At 42.3% G+C, this 22442-nt stretch overlaps 1 protein-coding gene across 1 annotated transcript; it reads right to left on the bottom strand.

The window, feature by feature from the left end:
* Positions 1 to 1769: 1769 nt before the first annotated feature.
* On the bottom strand, positions 1770 to 2232 carry LOC117362709 (40S ribosomal protein S15a). Its single transcript, XM_033949595.1, has one exon. The coding sequence runs from the start codon at positions 2203 to 2205 to the stop codon at positions 1813 to 1815; it is 393 nt and encodes a 130-aa protein (XP_033805486.1). The 5' UTR covers positions 2206 to 2232; the 3' UTR covers positions 1770 to 1812.
* Between the last annotated feature and the right edge of the window lie 20210 nt (positions 2233 to 22442).

Below are 22442 nucleotides of genomic sequence, written 5' to 3'. Positions count from 1 at the left end.
TCCGGGCCTCAATGCCTAAAATATTTTAAAGGTACTATCATTTGAGCCTCTAACCAAAGTACCTCCGATATAGATTCAAATATTGTAGAACCTAAAAATTTAGAATTTAGTGAAGATACATAAAATCGTAATTGAAGATATGAAAAAGTATCTAAATGAGGCCACCCATATTCAGCATATAGCTGAGAACTAGTTGGCAAAGTACCATCATTTTTAAGAATCTGATACAAGTAAGTAAGAGTCCCTCTCTTTTCTGCTCTAAATCAAGCTGACATACCAGGTTGAAATGATCCATTGCCCCTTATAGGTATCAAGGAAGCGATATGAAAATTAATTGACAATTTATTACAAATTTGACACCAAGTAACTCTTAAAGGAGCCAGCAAAAAATAATAAGGATTCTTCAGGACAGCAGAGTCTAATCTAGAAGAATGCAAAAGGTAACTAAAATGAAAAGGCTTCCAAAAACTAAGTTCCACTGGAGTCCAAGAAAAATAAGATGTAATAAGAAGCCAATCATGTATCTGCCTTAAATGACAAGACTCCACAAATTGGCGTAATAATAATAAACCAAGGCCGCCCTTATTTATTGATAGAGCTGCCATATTCAAAGGGAGACGAGATCGACCTCCTTGCCAAAGAAATCCACAAATAAATTTATTCAATTGTATCTCAAATCTTTGATGAAAAATAAGAGGGAGCAATCTGGTAAACATACAACCATTGAGGCAATATAATCATATTACATAGAGAAATACACCCCATCAATGAAAATGATGCCATAATAAAAAACATGATTTAGTCTTATCCAGTAATGGTTGCATATTTACTTCATGAAGCTGAGTAAGATCTTGTGGGATCACTATTCCAGGTGCCCAGGTTAAAAGAAAAGTACCATTCCATTGAGAGGGTAACGTCAAATGAAAGGGACGAACCATCGACTTTTGAAAATTTAACTGAAAATCCGAATGAAAACCAAATTTGGCTAAAGCATCCAGCAAACACGATAAAGAACGCTCCGGATTAGTAAATATGACCATGAGATTGTCTGCAAAAGCCAAAACTTTCAAGTCTCTACCCACAATAGATAGACCAGTGATATGAACATCATGCAACAAGGTACGCAATAAGGGTTCCAATAAATAATATAAAGTAATGGGGATAAAGGACAACCCTGGTGAGTTCCTTGAGAAATATTAAAATGCGAAGTACGAATCCCATTAATAAAAATAGAAGCACACGGGCCAGTATACAAAGCATGCAAACAATAAAAAAAACCAACCTGAAAAACCCATATAATGAAGTGTCGAGAAAAGGAAAGACCATTCTACCCTGTCAAAGGCTTTTTGAGCATCTAGACTAGCCAAGAGCCCAGATATTCCTTGTGCCTGACCTGTCGCCAGCACCATTAGAACTTTACCAACCTGTAAAACTAATTGTCGACCATAAACAAACCCAACTTGCTCCAGACCAATAAGCATAGGTAAGTGAGTTGCAAGGCTATCTGCCAAAACTCTAGCAAAAATTTTTAGATCGACATTAAGCAGAGATATTGGGTGATAAGGGTCAACCATGTGTGGATCCTTCCCAGGTTTCAGAATTAAAGTAATTAAGGCATCCTTAACACCAAGAGTTAAAATATCGCACCAATGATCCTGGAAGATGGTAAATCAACATTTTATAATATTCAACTGCAAATCCATCTGGACCAGGTGCTTTACAAGCAGGTAACGATTTAATAACTTGCTGAATTTCTTTTTTTTTTTTTTTTTTTTCTATTTGAAATTTTATTGGCCTGCCTGCTTTACATGTTTAGAAAAAGAATCCCAGGATTTTGCCTCCTGTGTGTTTTCGCCTAGCTTCTTCATGGTCCATGATGCCAGCTGAAGTGGTTAGCACGATGTACCCAAACTGACGTGATGGCAACAGGTTGTTTTGCCACTTTTCTAGATCTTTGAGTTGAACATCAAATCTGGGGCTGATAACACCACACTTGTTCAGTCTGCCTGTGAGATTTACGACTATTTTTCCAGCTCTGTGGTCATCAATAATCTCAAATTCACCAATGTAGCCATGCTTCATCATCACAGTTAGGAATCGTACAATAACCTTTGAGCATGGCCTAATAAGAACCTGGCGTTTTCCACGTTTCTCTGCATTATTAATGCTTTTAAGAGCATCTGCGAGAACATTCATGCGCACCATGGTGCCGGGTCTGCAATATGGCGGAAAAAGGAATTTCTACTGCTCGCAACGGAGCATTTAAAGAGTCTCTCATCTGAGGCATTAAACATGGTAAAACAGAATCCTCTAAATATGACTGCACCAATGAGGGTTGTGAAAAGGAGTTTGCAGTATATAGGCAAGAAAAATACTCACACAAAATTTGAGAAATTTGAATAGGGTCATTAGTATAAGTCCTGTCGGGAAGCCGAATAGAAGAAATTAAACTTGATCCACTCCATGCTTTAGTGAGATGAGCAAGGTCGATTACCAAAATGAAAAACTCGATAAAAGGTACTATGCTTAAACCGTTCATGAAGAAGAGTATTTAAAGCCACTTGCACTGCTATCATACCCTCCTTATGAGCCAAAGTAGGAAGACGAAGATGAGGGTTTTTCTTGCATTTTGAAATTGACATTCCAGAGATATAATTTTAGAAGCAATGCAACGATTATGCCCTGTGACATAAGCAATAACATCCCCTTGTAGTACAGCCTTGGAAGTTTCCCAATAAAGGATTGGATTAGCTTTATGTTCTGAATTAAAATGAGTATTATTTGCCCATTGATCCACAAGAAATTGTTGGAAATGGGAATCTTCATATAGATAAGCCAGAAAACACCCACCTACCCTTACGAGTACCCAATTCCAAGTCAATAAATATCAGAGCATGATCAGAAATGTCCATTGGGCCAATAGTAGAAGAGATTAATCGAGGAAACAAGAATTGAGATACAAGAATATAATCAATTTGGGACCAAGTGGAATGAGAACAAGAAAGATGTGTATAATCTTGTTCATTAGGATGTAATAACCTCCAAGGATCAACTAAATCTAATGTGGAACATAAATAAGGAATACCTTTATGAAGAATAGAATTCTGCTGTCCTGGGGAAGACCTGTCCAAAGAAGGATCTAACCCTTGATTCAAATCTCCAGCTAAAAGAAAAGGATAGGCTTCAAATTTCAAAACAGACTGAGCCAAAGATTGGAAAAAGGCATGTTCATAAACTGTTGGAGCAAAAACCACTAATAGATTAAAAAAGAAAAAACTCAGATTCACTTGCAACAAAAGAAAGTAACCATAAGAATCCTTAGTCAGCAATTTGGTATGGCATTGTAAGCGTTTACTAATTAAAATAGCTACTCCTACCTTTTTACAATTAGTTGAAGAACTATATACTTCTCACACCCAACCGGTTTTGAGCTTCATATGCTCTATTTCAGATAACTTTGTTTCCTGTAAATAGGCTATGTCTATCTTCTGATGTCTGATATAAGAGAGCAATTTAGCATGCTTAACAACTGAGTTCACACCTGAAATATTCCAAGAAGCAATACGTAACAATGAAAGCAATTTCACCACCATCATCACAAACAGAAGAAATAATAATTTTAAATAAGACAAAACAAAAACATCTAGAGGCCCAGCCCATCCCCAGATGTAGATTTGCATCACAGTCGTATAAATAGTTAAGGATATATGAAAACCAAAAGCCAATAAACAAAATATGGTCTTGTTTTTGTTTTTTCTTTGCAGGGCAGGAGAGGCAGGAGAGGAAGCCAGAGCAGGCAGGAGGACCGGCGAGAGATAGCTCCGCCCCCTCACCGCGTCATAGGTCGCATCGGAGCCCGGGCTCCCCTTTAAGAAGAAGGGAAGCCAGGGCACGAGGCAGACCTCGGCGGTTTCTGCCTTTACTCTTCCGTTTCTGTTTTTGTTTTTTCTTTGCAGGGCAGGAGAGGCAGGAGAGGAAGCCAGAGCAGGCAGGAGGACCGGCGAGAGATAGCTCCGCCCCCTCACCGCGTCATAGGTCGCATCGGAGCCCCGGCTCCCCTTTAAGAAGAAGGGAAGCCAGGGCACGAGGCAGACCTCGGCGGTTTCTGCCTTTACTCTTCCGTTTCTGTTTTTGTTTTTTCTTTGCAGGGCAGGAGAGGCAGGAGAGGAAGCCAGAGCAGGCAGGAGGACCGGCGAGAGATAGCTCCGCCCCCTCACCGCGTCATAGGTCGCATCGGAGCCCGGGCTCCCCTTTAAGAAGAAGGGAAGCCAGGGCACGAGGCAGACCTCGGCGGTTTCTGCCTTTACTCTTCCGTTTCTGTTTTTGTTTTTTCTTTGCAGGGCAGGAGAGGCAGGAGAGGAAGCCAGAGCAGGCAGGAGGACCGGCGAGAGATAGCTCCGCCCCCTCACCGCGTCATAGGTCGCATCGGAGCCCGGGCTCCCCTTTAAGAAGAAGGGAAGCCAGGGCACGAGGCAGACCTCGGCGGTTTCTGCCTTTACTCTTCCGTTTCTGTTTTTGTTTTTTCTTTGCAGGGCAGGAGAGGCAGGAGAGGAAGCCAGAGCAGGCAGGAGGACCTGCGAGAGATAGCTCCGCCCCCTCACCACGTCATAGGTCGCATCGGAGCCCGGGCTCCCCTTTAAGAAGAAGGGAAGCCAGGGCACGAGGCAGACCTCGGCGGTTTCTGCCTTTACTCTTCCGTTTCTGTTTTTGTTTTTTCTTTGCAGGGCAGGAGAGGCAGGAGAGGAAGCCAGAGCAGGCAGGAGGACCGGCGAGAGATAGCTCCGCCCCCTCACCGCGTCATAGGTCGCATCGGAGCCCGGGCTCCCCTTTAAGAAGAAGGGAAGCCAGGGCACGAGGCAGACCTCGGCGGTTTCTGCCTTTACTCTTCCGTTTCTGTTTTTGTTTTTTCTTTGCAGGGCAGGAGAGGCAGGAGAGGAAGCCAGAGCAGGCAGGAGGACCGGCGAGAGATAGCTCCGCCCCCTCACCGCGTCATAGGTCGCATCGGAGCCCGGGCTCCAGGAGCCTTGCGAGGGAACCAGAACCAAGTAATCTACTTTCTTTCTCTTTTCTCTCTCTCTTACTACAGCAGGAGCAAACCAGCACCTCAAGAGAGCGATGGAGGACCCAGGATCCCAGAGGTACTTTCCGGTATACTGCACAGAGTGTAATATGTACGACTACCTCCCCTTGGGAAGGTGGGAGTACATATGCAGTCGGTGTCAGGAACTGGAAAGCCTGAGGATGGAGGTCGGCAGATTGAAGGTCAGGGTCCAGGAACTGGAGGGACTGGAGGAACTGCGCAACATGGAGGAAACGAGCTGGTCAACCAAGGACACAGACGGAGAAGGCCCCATTGTGGACCAGGTGAGGGACCTCGAGAGATTCATCGAGGAGGCCTATAGGAGGAAGGTGGAGGAACAGGACCAGCAGCTGCACAGACGGATGTCGGCAGACGAGACCCAGGATCCACAAGGCGACTCCGGGGAAGGACCTAGCGGAGGAACCGCGCAAGAGGAGGAGACCGTTACTCACTGGGACCCCGAGGGAGAGACACCGCACTACACCGAGGACACGGACCTGAGACAGAGGAGGTTGCTGAGGAAAGGGAAGTCTGCTATTGTAGTGGGAGACTCGATCTTGAGAGAGGTTGACAGTCACATAGCTGGAGGAAGGGAGGACCGGCTGGTGACTTGTCTCCCAGGGGCCAAGACACGAGACGTCACTGATAGGATCGAGAGGATCCTGGACAGAGCAGAGACAGAGGAGACTGCGGTGATAATCCACGTCGGAACAAATGATGTAAGTCGGAGGAACTTCAGCATGGCCACACTGACTGACCAGTTCAGGGTCCTGGGACGAAAGCTGAAGTGGAGTACCCAGAGGATAGCATTCTCAGAGATCCTGCCTGTACCGAGAGCAGATGCAAAGAGGCAGGCAGACCTCCAGGCTGTGAATGCATGGTTGAGGAGATGGTGCCAGGAGGAGGGCTTTCACTTTGTGAGGAACTGGACGTCGTTCTGGGGAAAGAGTAAGCTCTACCGGCGGGACGGCCTGCACCTGAGCACAGCAGGAACTAGGCTACTGGCAGCCAATGTGAGGAAGGAGATCGAGAGGGCTTTAAACTGAGGAGAGGGGGAAAGCCGACAGCTGATCTGAGGTTGACGCTTCGGACAACAGTATCCAGAACAGATGCTGAACGGGCTGACTGCAAGGAGGAAGTAAAGAGACCGGCGGATCTTATGATCAGACAGCGAGGGAAACATCAGGTAAAGGGAGCTTGCTGGGAGGAGACTAAGGGGCATGGAGACACAAGGAGACTGGGTGGCACAAGGGCTGAAGCTGAGGGCAATATAGGGGTGCCACAAGGCGAAGGGGATCAGACGGAGGCTCAAGGGATGATAGCCCAGGAGGGGGCCGATAGGGCTAGAAAACCCAGAGGAAAAGCGGGGAAGTGGGGTGGAGGGAATGTGGGGAAACCGAAAGCTACGAGGGTAAAGGCTGAGGGCAAAGCTACGAGGGTAAAGGCTGAGAGCAAAGCAGAAGCACAGGGAACAGGAGAACTGACCGAAGTTCAAGGGGAGGCGGCCCAGGTAAATACAGAGGTGGAGGAAAAACGACGGGACCTGCGGTGCTTGTACGCAAATGCAAGAAGCCTCATGGCCAAGATGGGTGAACTAGAGGTCGTGGCCAAGGGGGAAGACCTGGATATAATTGGAATTACAGAAACATGGTGGACAGAGGAGAATCAATGGGATGTGGCACTGCCGGGGTACAAGCTCTACAGGAGGGACAGGACACACAAGAAGGGGGGAGGCATAGCAATATATATAAAGGACTCTATCTACTCGGTCGGGATGGATATGGCAAAGAAGGCAGAGGGGCTGGAATCGCTATGGGTCAAATTGCCGGGAAACAAGGGTGCAGTCATAAAACTGGGGCTATACTATCGCCCACCTGGTACACCGGAAGGAGTCGGACACGACTTGGAAGCTGAACTGAGACAAGAATGCAGGACTGGAAGTGTAACAGTGATGGGGGACTTCAACTACCCGGGGATTGACTGGAGTATGGGTCACTCCAACTGCACTAGGGAAACAGGATTTGTAGAAGCTGTGAGGGACTGCTTCATGGAGCAACTAGTCAGGGAACCGACGCGAGGGAATGCTACTCTTGACCTCATCCTAAACGGATTAGGGGGGCCTGCAAGAGGGGTAGAAGTGGGAGGACCACTAGGCAACAGTGACCACAACGCGATCAGATTCACATTAGAAAGGGGGACACCCACAGGAAGGAGGACCGCAACGACTGCGCTCAATTTCAGGAAAGGGAACTATGTTGCTATGAGGCAAATGGTGGGGAGGAAGCTCAGAAACATCCTTAGGATGGAGACTGTAGGAAGCACCTGGACCCTATTCAGGGACACCCTGCAGGAAGCACAAAGAAAGTACGTCCCCAGTTTCAGAAAAGGCGGCAAGAACAAGCGGTCAAAGGACCCGGTTTGGATCTCAACAGAAGTAAAGAGGGCAATAAATGACAAAAAAGTATCCTTCCGGCGATGGAAAAAGGACCCAACGGAGGAAAATCACCTGGCGCACAGGAAATGCCAAAAGGAATGCCACCGAGAGGTTAGAAAAGCAAAAGGGAAATATGAAGAAGGGCTGGCCAGGGAGGCGAAAAACTTCAAGGCATTCTTCAGTTACGTAAAGGGGAAGCGACCAGCGAGAGAGGAGGTGGGGCCGTTGGACGATGGGGATAGGAAGGGAGTGATTAAGGAGGATAAACAGGTAGCTGAGAGGTTGAACACATTCTTCTCGTCGGTTTTCACGAGAGAAGACACATCTAATATACCGGACTCAGAGGAACTCATGAGCGGGGAACAGGCTGAAAAACTGGAACACATAGAGGTAAGTAAGGAGGATGTCCTCAAACAGATAGACAGGTTAAAATGCGGCAAATCGCCGGGCCCGGACGGGATCCACCCAAGGGTTCTGAAGGAACTAAGACAAGAAATAGCGGGCACAATCCAGCATGTTTGCAACCTATCCTTGAAAACTGGAGAGGTACCAGAGGACTGGAAATTGGCGAATGTCACACCTATCTTCAAGAAGGGATCGAGGGGTGACCCCGGGAACTACAGGCCGGTGAGCCTGACTTCAATTACAGGGAAGATGGTGGAAGCTATGATCAAGGACAGTATTTGCGAGCACATCGAGAGAAATGGCCTACTGAGAACAAGCCAGCATGGATTCTGTAAGGGAAGGTCATGCTTAACGAACCTTCTGTACTTCTTCGAGGGAATAAGCAGTCGAGTGGACAATGGGGAACCTATAGACATCATTTACCTCGATTTTCAAAAGGCTTTCGACAAGGTGCCACACGAAAGGCTGCTTAGGAAGCTTTGGAACCACGGGGTGGGAGGGGATGTGCACAGATGGATCGAGCACTGGTTGTCGGGTAGACTGCAGAGGGTCGGAGTGAAGGGCCAATATTCTGACTGGCGGGGAGTCACGAGCGGTGTGCCACAGGGATCGGTGCTGGGGCCGTTACTCTTCAACATATTTATCAATGACCTGGAAAAGGAGGCAAAGTGTGAGGTTATAAAATTTGCAGATGATACCAAACTGTGCGGTAGAGTTAGGTCCAGGGAGGAGTGTGAGGACCTGCAAAGGGACCTGGACAAGCTGGAAGACTGGGCAAACAAATGGCAAATGCGCTTTAACGTGGAAAAATGCAAGGTCATGCATATAGGGAAAAAGAACCCGTTGTTCAACTACAAATTGGGGGGGGCATTGTTGGGAGACAGCAGACTTGAGAGAGACTTGGGTGTGCTGGTGGATGCATCACTGAAGCCATCTGCACAGTGCGCAGCAGCCTCGAAAAAAGCCAACAGGATGCTGGGCATCATAAAGAGGGGCATAACAACCAGGACGCGGGAAGTCATCATGCCATTGTATCGAGCGATGGTGCGTCCACATCTGGAATACTGCGTTCAGTATTGGTCGCCGCACCTCAAGAAGGACATGGCGGTACTTGAGAGAGTCCAAAGGAGAGCAACGAAACTGGTAAAGGGGCTGGAACACTGCCCATACGCCGAGAGATTAGATAGGCTGGGGCTCTTCTCTCTGGAAAAAAGGAGGCTCAGGGGAGATATGATAGAGACCTTCAAGATCATGAGGGGCATAGAGAGGGTGGATAGGGACAGATTCTTCAGACTGAAGGGGACAACAAGTACGAGGGGGCATTCGGAGAAACTGAAGGGAGATAGGTTCAAAACAAATGCAAGGAAGTTTTTTTTCACCCAAAGGGTCGTGGACACATGGAATGCGCTACCGGAGGAAGTGATCAGGCAGAGTACGGTACAGGGATTCAAACAGGGATTGGACGGATTCCTGAGGGATAAAGGGATCGTGGGATACTGAGAGAGATGCTGGGATGTAACACAGGCATAGAAAGCTAACCAGGTAATAAGTATAGTAACCCAACAGGTCGTGCATGTGCAAGACCGGAGGGTTAGGACTACGATGGGAAGATAGGACTTAAATGAGAAAACAAGGTGGCAAGGGAGCCCCTTCTGGTGATGCAGACAGGTCGTGACCTGTTTGGGCCGCCGCGGGAGCGGACTGCCGGGCAGGATGGACCTATGGTCTGACCTGGCGGAGGCACTGCTTATGTTCTTATGTTCACCCAACCCTTCCATATTCCACACACCCCCTCTCACCCATCTCCCCATTATTCCCCCTTCCAATATTTCCCATGACATCTCTGATTTCCTCATTAAGCAAATAGGAAATCAGAGAATTAGAGTCACAAAGATGCGACCTGTCCCCAGGTCTCAACCAACCAAGATCAATATCCCATGAATAAATAAAAATACAAACCTCAAGAAAAGGAAATAAAATAATTAAATTAAAAAGTAAAATGTCAAATAGAGATCAGTAAGCCAACAAACAAGTCATCTTATATTCTAATTATATAGATGTAAGTAAATAAGTGATAAATGATTATATAAATACATAAATAAATATATGCAGTAAGATATATGCGAAATAAGCATGTAATTATATTTATTTATTCAAATAACTAACCCCCTGTTTTACTAAGGTGCGCTAACCGATTAGCACGCGCTAAACGCTAATGCGTCCATAGACTAACATGCATGCGTTAGTGTTTAGCGCACACTAAATCGATTAGCGTGCGCTAGTCAGTTAGCGCACCTTAGTAAAACAGGGCCTAAATATATATATTTTTATATATATATAAGTATATATGCAAATATATATATATAAGCATATATGCAAATAAATATAGACATTTTCATTCTCTAAACAATATTGCACTATACAAAATTGAATACTGGAATGGCATGTTAACTTTCCTTCCATGTGCTCATCTGACTAGCATCTCAAATTATATCTTATTAATGTGCAAAACTAGTTTACATCAAACATTTACCCCCCCCCCCCCCCCTTTTACAAAACCGTGATAGTGGTTTTTAGTGCAGGCCTTCGTGCTGAATGCTCTGCGCTGTTCCCAATATTCATAGAATTCCTACGAATGTCAGGAACAGCGCTGAGTTGTTTGTACTGCATGTACAAGAATGAAATAAAAATAAAGAGGAAAAAGTATAGACACCAATTATATAATTACCCCATTAATTTTTGCCAGGAGGAGATGCCAACATAAATGTCATCACCAAAAGACACAGCAACAGTGTTTTATATATTTTTTTATTATAAATGTCTCACAATTAAAATATAATACATATAAATGCCTTCTACACACTTGCAGATCTTCTACTTACTATCAGTTGTTTCTTATCTGATGAAAACTAATGTTGATTCATTTATGGTCAGAACGAAAGGAACCCGAATGAGAACTTACCGCATAGTAGAAGTCATTGTTCAAGGCCCTCTGAGACACTTCTGCTCCAGCCACAGTTTCTGTGGGTGGACAAATGGAGCCAGTCAGACTAAAGACTATAGGATACTGATGAGATATTGATTTTCTTTGTCTATTGTGTTGTCCCCATTTTTATCACTAGCAAAGTAAGCTGCCTGTTATTTAGCTGACTTTGAAAACAACCGTAATGAAGCTGTGATTTTGATGGGTTATACTGGGGTTTTCACACGTCTGTTTTATTTTGTTTTCTAGTTTCCTTTCTGCTGATTTTATCATAACAGACAAAAGAACAAAAATTACAGTATATGTACTCTGAGTATTAGAAACCATAGGGGCAATTTTCACTGGGTGTCCTATTTACTATAATGGGCTAAGTTATTGCTGGAATTAACACATGCTAACAGTTACATGGCAGTTTAAAAGTTGTGTACACAAATTTGCATATTATGTACTCAGTGCAAAATGGGACAGTGACAGAAGCTAATGGGCTAGTCCACACCTTTCAGTAAATGAAGAGGTAGCTGCTGAGTGTTAATTCTTAATTCAGTAGATAATGGAAAGCTGTTAATACCACCTCAGATTGTGGCGTTAAGCCTCTGGGGAATGGCTCAGCAGTTTTCAGGGTTGAGGAATTATGGCCTAGATTCACTAAATCCACCGATCCAATCTGATTCGTGGGCGATCCGTGGCCTAGTCTTCCCAGGCAACCGATTCACTATGAGTCGTCATGCAAATTAATGCCATCAGAGGCACGCCTCACAGCGATCCCACATGTTGCTGCAGAGCGATCCAGATGCATGCGCAGACCATTTTCTTTGCCTGTAGATGCGGTCCATGCATGCGCTTGCTCTCCGCACAAGCGAGGTCAGAACAAGGGAGGGGGGCTTTAATGGAACAGAACACGCTACAGCCAGAACTATATGGAACAAAACACGCTTCAGCCAGGAACCGAACACGCTTTTAACCCACGAGTTAAAACCACCCCTACCCATGCCTACTTTTAGTGTAGGCGCTTTGGGCTAGGAACCTACTTTTTATAGAATCATGTTTTTCCGAGTTAGGCGCTTAACTTTCAATTAAGTCCAGTTAAAGCCTATTGTGAGGTGTTGGATGCCAACATCAGCACCGATGAAGCCTATTAGAAACATAGAAACACAGAAAGATGACGGCAGATAAGGGCTACAGCCCATCAAGTCTGCCCATACCATTGACCCACCCTTTTAAGTCTACTGACCCCCTTAACTCTACTAACCTGCTCTATTAAGTCTATATCCTAGCGACCCTATTCATTGGTATGACCCTTGCAGTGATCCCACATAGGTATCCCATTTATTCTGCAGGGAAGGCCGGCAGAGAGCAGGAGAGTCGGCAGAGCTTGCCTTCTTGTGCTTTTTGCACAAGGGCAATGTGTTTAAAATGTTTTATTTTTGTTTTGATACTGGGATTTCAGGGTTGTAAGGCTAGGATTTCATGATGGCAGACAACAGGACAGTCGGCAAGGACGTGAGCGACTGGTCCTCAGCAGTCACTTTTTTTAGATCAGCCAGCCCAATCGGTGTTTCTTCTTCTGTTTCGTGAATTGCTGCCTTCCTACTTATGCATGCCATTTCCCCTCATTTGCATGTACAGATTGGATTGGGTGCGGTGCGGATCTGGCAGAAGGTTAGTGAATCGGGTCGGGGTTGCAAACTGGGTGGGACACGATCGGCGAGCTTAGTGAATCTAGCTCTATATTAGATTACAACAGTGTCTCTCAAACTGTGTACCACAGAACAGTGATGTGCTTTGAAGAGATTCCAGGTGTACCACAAGAGATTCCAGAATTTTACTTTATTTTTAAAAATTCTCTTCATAAGTATACACTAGAATAGATGACATTTACACCACGTAGACAAGAATCTGTCAATGTTATGAGCCTCTGTGTGTGTAAGAATACAACCGCCCAGATAAGCATCAATCTTTGATGTGATTGGTCCTTGAAAACTAACACAAGTATTTTAATTTTATTTTTTATATGCAGTATTTGTCCTAACTTGAGCAATAAAGCAATCAAGACTTTGTTACCATTTTGATTTTCTTATCTTTGTGAATTTGGATTTTCAGCTCTGACAGAAATTGTACCTGAATAAACCCATGTAAACCGTACTGATCTCCCTTGGGAGAACAGTATAGAAAATTGAATAAATAAATAAAATAAATAAATTTAAAAAAAGAGAATGACTGCAGATGGTGGATGATGTGCTTGTCGACTATTGAGCCGCATTTTGAGTTAATTTGCACTCAAAACAAACACATCAATCACATTGATCAGCAATTTTATTTTATCTACTTTAATTTTACTATTGTTACAATTACCATACATAGGTTAAAGAACTTTTACTGTTGTTACAATTACCATACATAGGTTAAAGAACTTTAAATAAATAACTCTCAAATTTAATTTTTTGTGGGTTTTTCAATTTTATAATTTCTTTTTTTATATATATCTTTAGTGCTTTTCCAAACTATCAACAGTGTATTTACAATTACACGGACATATAATAAATCCAGATAAAACACTTTCAACTTTCAATAAACCATAAGCAATCATTTTTACCCCTCCCGTCCTCCCACCCAAATTACAAACTACAGATTCCACCAATAACCTCCCCCCAGTTAACTTCTGTAAAAGTCAAAGAAACCCCCCCCTCCCTTGGATGTGTAAGTTATAATCGTTCAGTTATTATTGATAAAGTTAGTCAACGGACTCCATATTAATTGAAATAACTTTAAATTTCCCCTTTGATCAGCAATCATTTTTTCCATCCTATAACAAATACATAGTGAGTGCCACCATAAATTAAAATTCAAGCAATCAAATAAAATTCAAGCAATCAAAGTTCTTCCAATCTGATGTGATCATTTGTATGGCTATCCTAGTCATGATTCCTAACAATCTGTTTTTATGTCTATCTATTGGTGGCTTAGGGGATAATAGTGTCCCACAGATTACCGTTTCATAAGATAATGGAATCACTGTCTCCATAACCAGATTAATATGTCCCCATATTGATTTCCAAAAGTTGAGTATCAAAGGACAATAAAACAGATGATCCAGCATCCCTATATCAATATGACAGTGCCAGCATCTATTAGATTTTGAACTATCTAACTTTTGCAATCTAACAGGGGTCCAAAAAGATCTATGTAATAAAAATAACCAAGTTTGTCTCATAAATGCTGATGCTGTACATCTCATCCTCAAAGTCCAAATCTATGGCCATTGAGATGCAGAAATCTGCTGCTTTATCTCAATGCTCCAAATCTCTCAAACTTGTTTTTGGTTTCTTATTCACATAGCCAGATATTAATTTATACCACTGGGCGGCCTGATGTCCTAGGAAATCCATCTGAAAGCTTAGAACCTGCAAACTATACTGATTTTGTAGATTACTCAGGCACTGACAGGAAAGTAAGGCTTGACAGCTCCTGCCCACACATAATAATAAAAAAATCCTCAATTCCTCCCTCACTCCCACCGATCCCTCCCCATGGCCATTTAATTCCCCCCAGGACCAATCAATGCACTGTTATGCAAGAGGGATGCCCACTCCCTCATGCCAGCAGGCTGCCGGGGTCTCCCGATAAACCCCACCCATGTACCTTTAAGTTGAATAAGGGCAGGAGGGATGTTCACTCACTCCTGCTGGCAGGCTGCCGGGATCCCCGGACAACCCCCATACCATTAAGTTGAAGGACAGCAGGACGGATGCCCGTACCCTCTGGGGCCAGCAGGCCCACCTCTTCAAAATGGTGGGCCTTCCCCTTACCGATGCATCCTGAGATGCACTAGGAGGGGACTATGGACCCTGACAGGCTCTCGTGTCTAAGGCCCCTCCCCAGGGAGGGACCTTACAACCTGATACAATCAGAGCCTTAGGCCTTGCCTGGTGCATACTGGGATAGGGAAAAGCCTTAAGCACTTTTTGTCCTATCACTATGAAGTTATTAGAATCAATATGATCATATATACTTTGAGGGCCATTTTTGATAGGACATCTAAGTCTGATGTTGGATGTTTCCCACAAGACTTCCAAAACTCGGGGTAGGGAAACGTCCATTTCTAATATTGCTAGACATCCAAATTTTTTTTAAAATCATTTACTTAGATGCCTTGGCCATCAAGACGTCCAACCGTAGGACATCTAACTTTGTTCACCATTTTTGACCAAGTATATGTCCAAGTTCAAAACTTCCAAATCCAGACAATTTAGACATGGGAGGGATGAGCATTGTAATGGACTAACTACACAGACATGCCAACAGAGCAGTGGGACACCGTAGAGGACATTACTATGAAAGGGTGCCAGATTTTCATAATTTATAGTGAGCACTTCACAACTTCCCCCCCAAATCTACCATACCCATCTGTCTACCACTCCAATAGCCCTTATGGCTGCAGGTGGCACCTATTTGGCAGTATAGTAGGATTTTGGTGGGGTTTGGTGGGCTCACACTTTCTACCATAAATAGTGTTACAGTGGCTTATGGGACTGGGGCCTCCTCTCTATGGCTCTCTAACCCACCCAAAAATTGGCATTTGGACATTTTGGCTACTGGATGGACCATTTGGCCTTTATTTTCCACCATGTTTCTATGTCCAATTGTTGGTTTGGGCCCTTCTTTGAACATTTTTCTTTTTTGAAAATACACCTATTACAGTGAACTTGTAGGTATACAAATTGATGGTTTCTAATTTTTGGAAATATTGCTTATGGTGGTGTTAGGGGATCAGTGATCACTGGGGGAGTGTGTGTGGGGGGTCTGTACTTAGTCCCTACAGTGGTTATCTGGTCATTTTAAATCACCTAAATCACAATGTATAAATTCTTTCCAAGTAGCCTCGTAAAACTTTCAATTATCCTTGTAGTATGACTAAGTCTAGTTCGGACCACATCCTACCATTCAGAGACCTAAAAATTCCTTGGATACATCTAAAAATCCATTTTGATTATTGGCACTTGGACAACCTGTCTTTTTGATCATCCAAGTGCCGACTTGGGCGGATTTTTAGACGGATTTCTGTTTTGATTATGAGCCCCATAACTGCTAATTTCTATACCTCTGATGTACATAAATTATGCTAGGCTCTAGGTCACTGGTGAAAAATGTCAGTATTGCTAATACCTAACAGTCATTGACATCAGTTAACTTGCAAGTCATGTTATCTATATCGCTTTATGCATTACAATGCAATTCAATACATTTCCCTACTTGTGCAGTGAAGGTGGTTTGTTGGCTCTGAAAACACACAAGAATTATACCTGCAGGATAAAAGGAATTAAGCCGTTATTTATGGCTTGCTCTTCTTGTTCATATATTATGTGCTGTTTGTCATCCTACTGTATGCAATGTGATTTGCTGCCTCATTCATCAAAGAGGAGGTTTCTATAAAACCTATTTTGCAATTACATAGCAAATATTTATTGGGCTATTTTTCAAATATGAAAAATAAGGAATAGATCTTCTTGTAAAATACAAGTAACTAGGCTAATGACTACTTTTAATTATAACCAATAAAGCAGACCGCAGTCCTAAACTCATTATTCAAGTATTTAAAACAAAACATGATATTTTTTCTAGACTCCATTATTGCAATCCTTTGTACTTGAGACCAGTTCAATATAGTTTGAAGGCACTATAGTTGGTACAGAATGCCACAGCCAGATTTCTGAAATATGTCCTCTGGTAGACCCATATTTCTCCTTACTCAAAGATGTTGATCCGGTTGCCTGTTCCTTACGATATTACATTTAAGTTATTATTTCTCAATCACAAGGAATTGCAACATAATAACATAACTCACCATACTACTTAACAATACTAAAGATCTATATAGATCAAGTAGGTTATTGCATTCTGAGGGCACTGAGCACTTGTCCATTTCTTTGCTTATCAAGATTCATTTTGCTGAAATGAGGTCCAGATCATTTCCATTGCTGGACCAGAGAAATGAAACAAACTTCTTGTTTCCGGGAGAGTAACGACAGACCTGACATAATTTAAAGGCAATTGAATACATTATTGTTTGTGTAAACCTTTAATTTACTCTGTATGGGTCTTTCATTTTAGTCCTTTTAAGGATAATTCTTTTTTTAGTTCAAATGTTTAATTAATTTTATAAAATAAGTGAACAAAGGATATACAAATGATAACTAAGACATGTTACAATCCAGCCATACAAACTATGAATAATACACAAGTAAAGATTAGTAAGCTAAAAGCAATACAGCTAATTGTTCCATGTCCAACATTTGTGACAAACCCAGTACAACCTCAACAGTGAACATGCATGTAAAGCATGGAAGAGAGTTCCCAAGGAGCAGCACAGTAATAGCTGCATCTAAGCTAGTGAGAAATAATTCAGTACATGGCAGAGCAATGTCAACCATTTAAAGCATAATAGGATTGTACAGGGCTCCAAACTCTAAGAAATTAACTAGTAGAATTATGTTTCTCAGCTATAACACTTTCAAATTTGATAGTTATACATACGTACTGTATTCCATCATACAATGAATTCCACTTTGGACAAATCTTTCAAACAATGAAGGATGTTTTTAATAGCCAAGAACAATAGAATGTTAAGCAAACAAGCATTGGATTTGGATAGTGGGTGCATAAGACAATGCTGTCCAAGAATAAGAATCTCGAGGTGAAAAGGTTCTTGTATTTGTAGTATGGAGGAAATAATAGTCCAGACCTTATCCCAATATATACCGTGAGATGGGAACAATGATATATTATGTGAGACAGCAAACCTTCAGACTTCCCACAGGACCAGCATTCTCAGGAGAGAATTTGGCGAGTTTCTTCAGGGTCCAGTGAGTCCGATGCAGCAGGAAATATATCAACTGAAGGACTGCAGCTGATCAGATAGACTTAAATACTCTGGTCCATATTTCTTGCCATAGAGCGTCGTCTGCTGTCATATTCAGATTAGGATGCCAGGCTTTCATCAACTGTAATACAGATACTAAAGTGGCCTTCCGCAACATTGCATACCATTTGAAGGCACCAGCTTTAAGAGAGGTAATTGAAAGGGTTTGCAGAAGAGGTCAGGTATAGACCCAAGTTTGGGGGAATTTGGATAAATTGCTTGGACGCAGTGTTGTAGTTGAAGCCATCTAAAATATTGATTAGCTGGGATTGTCCCGTAGTTCTTCAAAGTTCATCCAGCTCTCATGCTTAAGCAAGTCCTGCAACAACCATATTCTACTCTTTTGCCACAGTGGCCAGTTTAAAGTGGAGTCTTGAATTTTAAAGGTGTCATTCCAAAGTAAAATCATGGTTGTTTCTTTCCATTTAGTTTTCATGATTCTATCGAACTGTTGGAGTACAATAGTCATGGAGCGATGAATACAGTTGGTTTGTTGTTTCAGAGAAGTAGGCACAGATAATTTGAAAGCTAAGGTATTAGTGCCGAGCAGACTCTGCTCCAAAGTGAGCCATTGCGGGGAATCAGATACATTTTGATTTAATAGCCATAGAGAAGCTTGGCGCATTCTAAATACCTGATGGTATTTTAAAAAGTCTGGTCGCTTTATCATTCTTAAGCTTATGCAATGCAATTCGAGGTTGACTGCTTTTCCATAAGAATTTACTAAGAGCTTGTTCAATATCATGCTATGCTTTCTTTTTCAGGAGATAGGGCAGCATACTTAAATGTAGTTGTCTTTGGGTTGGATCATCATTTTAATAGTGGCTAGTCGACCCTACCAAGTAATTTTCAATTGTGACCATCTGTGTGTTAAATCTTTTATCAAGAATAAGAGGTAATCTGAATTTAATTGTTCTTTTTCTTTCATTGTTGGCCTAGATATTTTAGTTTGCAAGTATTCCATACAAAACCAAAATATTCAACAGATTATTTATCTTCAATGCAATTTAATGGCATTATTTCAGACTTAGTCATGTTCAGTTTATATCTGGATACCTGTGCATATTGTTTGATCACCCGAATGACATGCGGGATGATCTCCAGTGTTACATAGAGCATAATATCGTCTGCGTAAGCACAAAGCTTGATTTCACCATCATCATATTTGAATCCATGTATATCCATATTCCAAAGACATGACTTACTGGATAAACAGAACCATAAAGGAAAGCAGGGATAGAAATACAATAATTGAAAGCAAATGAGACAATTAAGGGAAACTACAAAAGGGAGGGTTTTAAAATAATCAGAAGTTTCCAGCAGGGTTGAAAAGGATCTGGAGTCTAAATTAATGTGTGCGGTCCTAATTTGTGGTGCTAGCAATCAAAAGCATCTGTAAAAAGAAAGCATTTTAACTTGCTCTTAAATCTGTCGATATTTCATTCTTCCCTTAAATAAATTGGTAAGGAATTCCATAATTGAGGAGCTGTAACTGAAAAGATGTATTGTCTACGCGCATTAATGGTTTTAAGTGAAGGAACAGTCAGCAGATGCTGGTCATTGGACCGAAGTATTCTAGTAGAAGCATATGGAATTAGAACCCTATCAATGAAAACTGGGGATTTGTAGAGCAGCGCTTTAAGGGATAACAAACATTTTATAAATTATTCTATGTGACACTGGAAGCCAGTGGGATTTTTTGAGGAGCGGTGAAACATGATTGATTTTCTTTGCTTTCATGATGATTTTAATAGAGGCATTTTGAATTAGTTGCAAGCGCTTGATCTCTTTTTGAGCAACACCCTTAAATAGGGCATTACAATAATCAGTTTTTGAGATGACCAATTAGTGGATCAATATGTTTAGAGATTTGGGTTCTAACCATTTTGAAATTGAAATTGCCGTAATCTGAAAAATGTTGATTTAACTATGCTGCTGATATGATCATGATAAGACAGTCTCTGATCAAATATAACCTCTAAAATTCTGATAGCAGTAACTGCCTGAAGGGTAATACCTATAAGAATGATGGGGGAGTCAAATTTAAATCCTTCTTTCCACGGGAAAAGCATGACATTTGATTTGGTAACATTAAGAGAAAGTCTATTGGTATCAAGTCATTGATGGATTTGTTCAAGTTTCTCAGTGATAGAAAGAGCTTCTAAAGGATTTTCAGTATCTAACGGATGTAAAAATTGAATGTCGTCCACATAGGCAAACACATTAAATCCAATAGATTGGCAAAGGGTCATTAAAGGAGCAAGGAAGATATTGAACAGACATGGCAAGAGGATGGACCCTTGAGGAATTCCATAATTTGCGGTGATTTTTCCTGAGGTCGTGTTAGCAGATTGGTTTTCAAAATAGGAGCAAAACCATGCAAAAACCTGGTCTGTGATACCAGTAGCTTCAAGGCGCTCAAGGAGAAGGTCATGATCCACAGTCGAAGGCAGAGGAGAAATCGAGGGAAATTAAGAGCACAGACTTGTGATGATCAGATAGCAATGAATAACAGTAGACATGCACCTATTAGTGAATGTTCTGTAGAATGATATTGTCTAAAACCTGTCTGGTTTGGATGAAGAATATTTGTTTTTTCAATGAATTCTGAAATTTGATTGAATATGACCTTCTCTGTTACCTTTGCTAAAAATGGAATATTGGCAATGGGTCTATAATTTGATTTTTCATTTGGACTAATTTTGTGATCTTTAATTGGCCAGATAATTGCATCCTTCCAAGATGTAGGCAGAATGCTTTGTTGTAAACTTTCAATGACTAAGTAGTGGATGAAGGGGCTGAAGACTGAGAAGAAACGCTTAAGAATCAGAGGTGGAATTGACTCAACCTGGGAATCTTTAGTGTTAATACTTTGAATGAGACGTTCAATCTCCTTAAGACTAGGGAGATTGAATTGCATGCATCTTGATGAAAGTGGAATTGAATCTCCATGCTGCATATCCAGAGCTGATGATTTAATTTGGGTCAAGGTTTTCCTGATATTTTCTACTTTCTCTAAATATGATGTGAGCTCTTGAGCTATGGGCAAGATGACATTTGGATTGGTTTGCTTTTGGGATGGGCAGTTTATTGATTTTAGTATCGAGTACAGGGCCTCTACTAGTCATTTCTAAAACTACCTTTCCAGCCAGAAAGCTCAGGACAGGATTTTTCAATGAACTTCAGCCGTTCCAGTCATGTGAGCAGGCACGCCATCCAATACGGAACCACAAACTACATAAATAAAATCAGCAAAATTTCAAAATTTAAAGAGAGATCCATTCCACTTCCCTTTTTAGTCCTCCTAGGGACACCATTTTTTCAATTGAATATAAATCTCTGTTCTTTAAAATATCACCTCCCCTCTTCATATCTACATGCTGTAATACAGCAAAATGCAGCTCAATCACTACATAACCACATGACTTCCATTGCTGCACTAAAGGGGCCTCTTCCTTTTGTAATTGAATATTACTTCAGTGTTACTCTATACATTGTTTTACTGGTTGCTTGGTCTGCCCAATATATAATAATGGATAAGGGCAATAAATAGCATAAATTATTTGCTTTGTGGAACAATCCATTTATACCCTCAGATAAAATAATTGATCCGTTGCTGGATTTAATATCCTATCAACTTCAAGAAAGTATGGGCAATAAATGCACTTTCCACATTTATGATATCCCTTATTAAGAGGCGCTCAAATGTCAGCCCGTTGAGTACTAGCTACTATCTCACCTAAATTCCTACCTCAAGCATATGTAAACCGAGGGGGGTCGTTGAAGAGGTGAATGCAATAAGTATACAATAAGGCAAAACACAACTTTTGGCCTCATTTCAATCTCTTTTCTTTGATTAAACAAACATTCCCATTGTGCTCACATATGAGCCTTCTTAACCATTTTCTGAGGATAACTGAGCTGCCTAAACTGATTCTCATATCATCGGGAATTATCTTGAAAGACCTGCTTGGTAGAATACAGTTATTTAATCTCAAAAATTGTCTTAGAGTTCTAGGATGACCGCTGTTATCCTGAGGGAGGTGGTGGAGAAGAAAACAGTGACAGAGTTCAAACAAGCTTGGGATGAACACAGAGGATCTCTAATCAGAAAACAATGGGTATATATTGAAGGAACTAAGGCCAGTACTGGGCAGACTTGCACGGCCTGTGTCCCCTATATGGACATTCAGTTGAGGATGGGCTGGGGAGGTTTTCGATGGCTGGGATAGTTAAGATTGTCTGGAGTGAGTTTCGACGGAGACTCCAGTCTGTTTTTTGACTGTGGTTGTGAGAGGAGCTGGAGAGAGAATTGCAGCTGAGAACCAAAGGCCTGTGGAAGGTGGGGGCTCAGCTCTGTGCCCCAGGCAGCGTGATGAAGCCTGGGGTCCCTTACCAGGGAAGATCCCAGGCAGGAGGGCCTGCTATGGAGAACAAGCTAGAACCTGATGAGGAGAAACCTGGGTCTTCAGGCTGGAGGAGGCCAGGAAAGCAAGACCTCGGGGTTCCTTCCCCAGCATCAGAGCCAGGGAGAGAGAAGGTACACCAGGGGTATGGCAGGACCTGGGCTTTGGAGGTGGAGGTGGGCAGGCAGCAAAACAGATAGTTACAGTGGTGGAAGATT

This window comes from Geotrypetes seraphini, chromosome 1, assembly GCF_902459505.1.
Source record: "Geotrypetes seraphini chromosome 1, aGeoSer1.1, whole genome shotgun sequence".
NCBI lineage: Eukaryota > Metazoa > Chordata > Amphibia > Gymnophiona > Dermophiidae > Geotrypetes > Geotrypetes seraphini.
This window is presented reverse-complemented; position numbering and strand designations above follow the sequence as displayed.

Excerpts from the sequence above, each read along its gene's own strand:
- LOC117362709 (XM_033949595.1), bottom strand. The coding sequence starts at position 2,205 with ATGGTGCGCATGAATGTTCTCGCAGATGCTCTTAAAAGCATTAATAAT.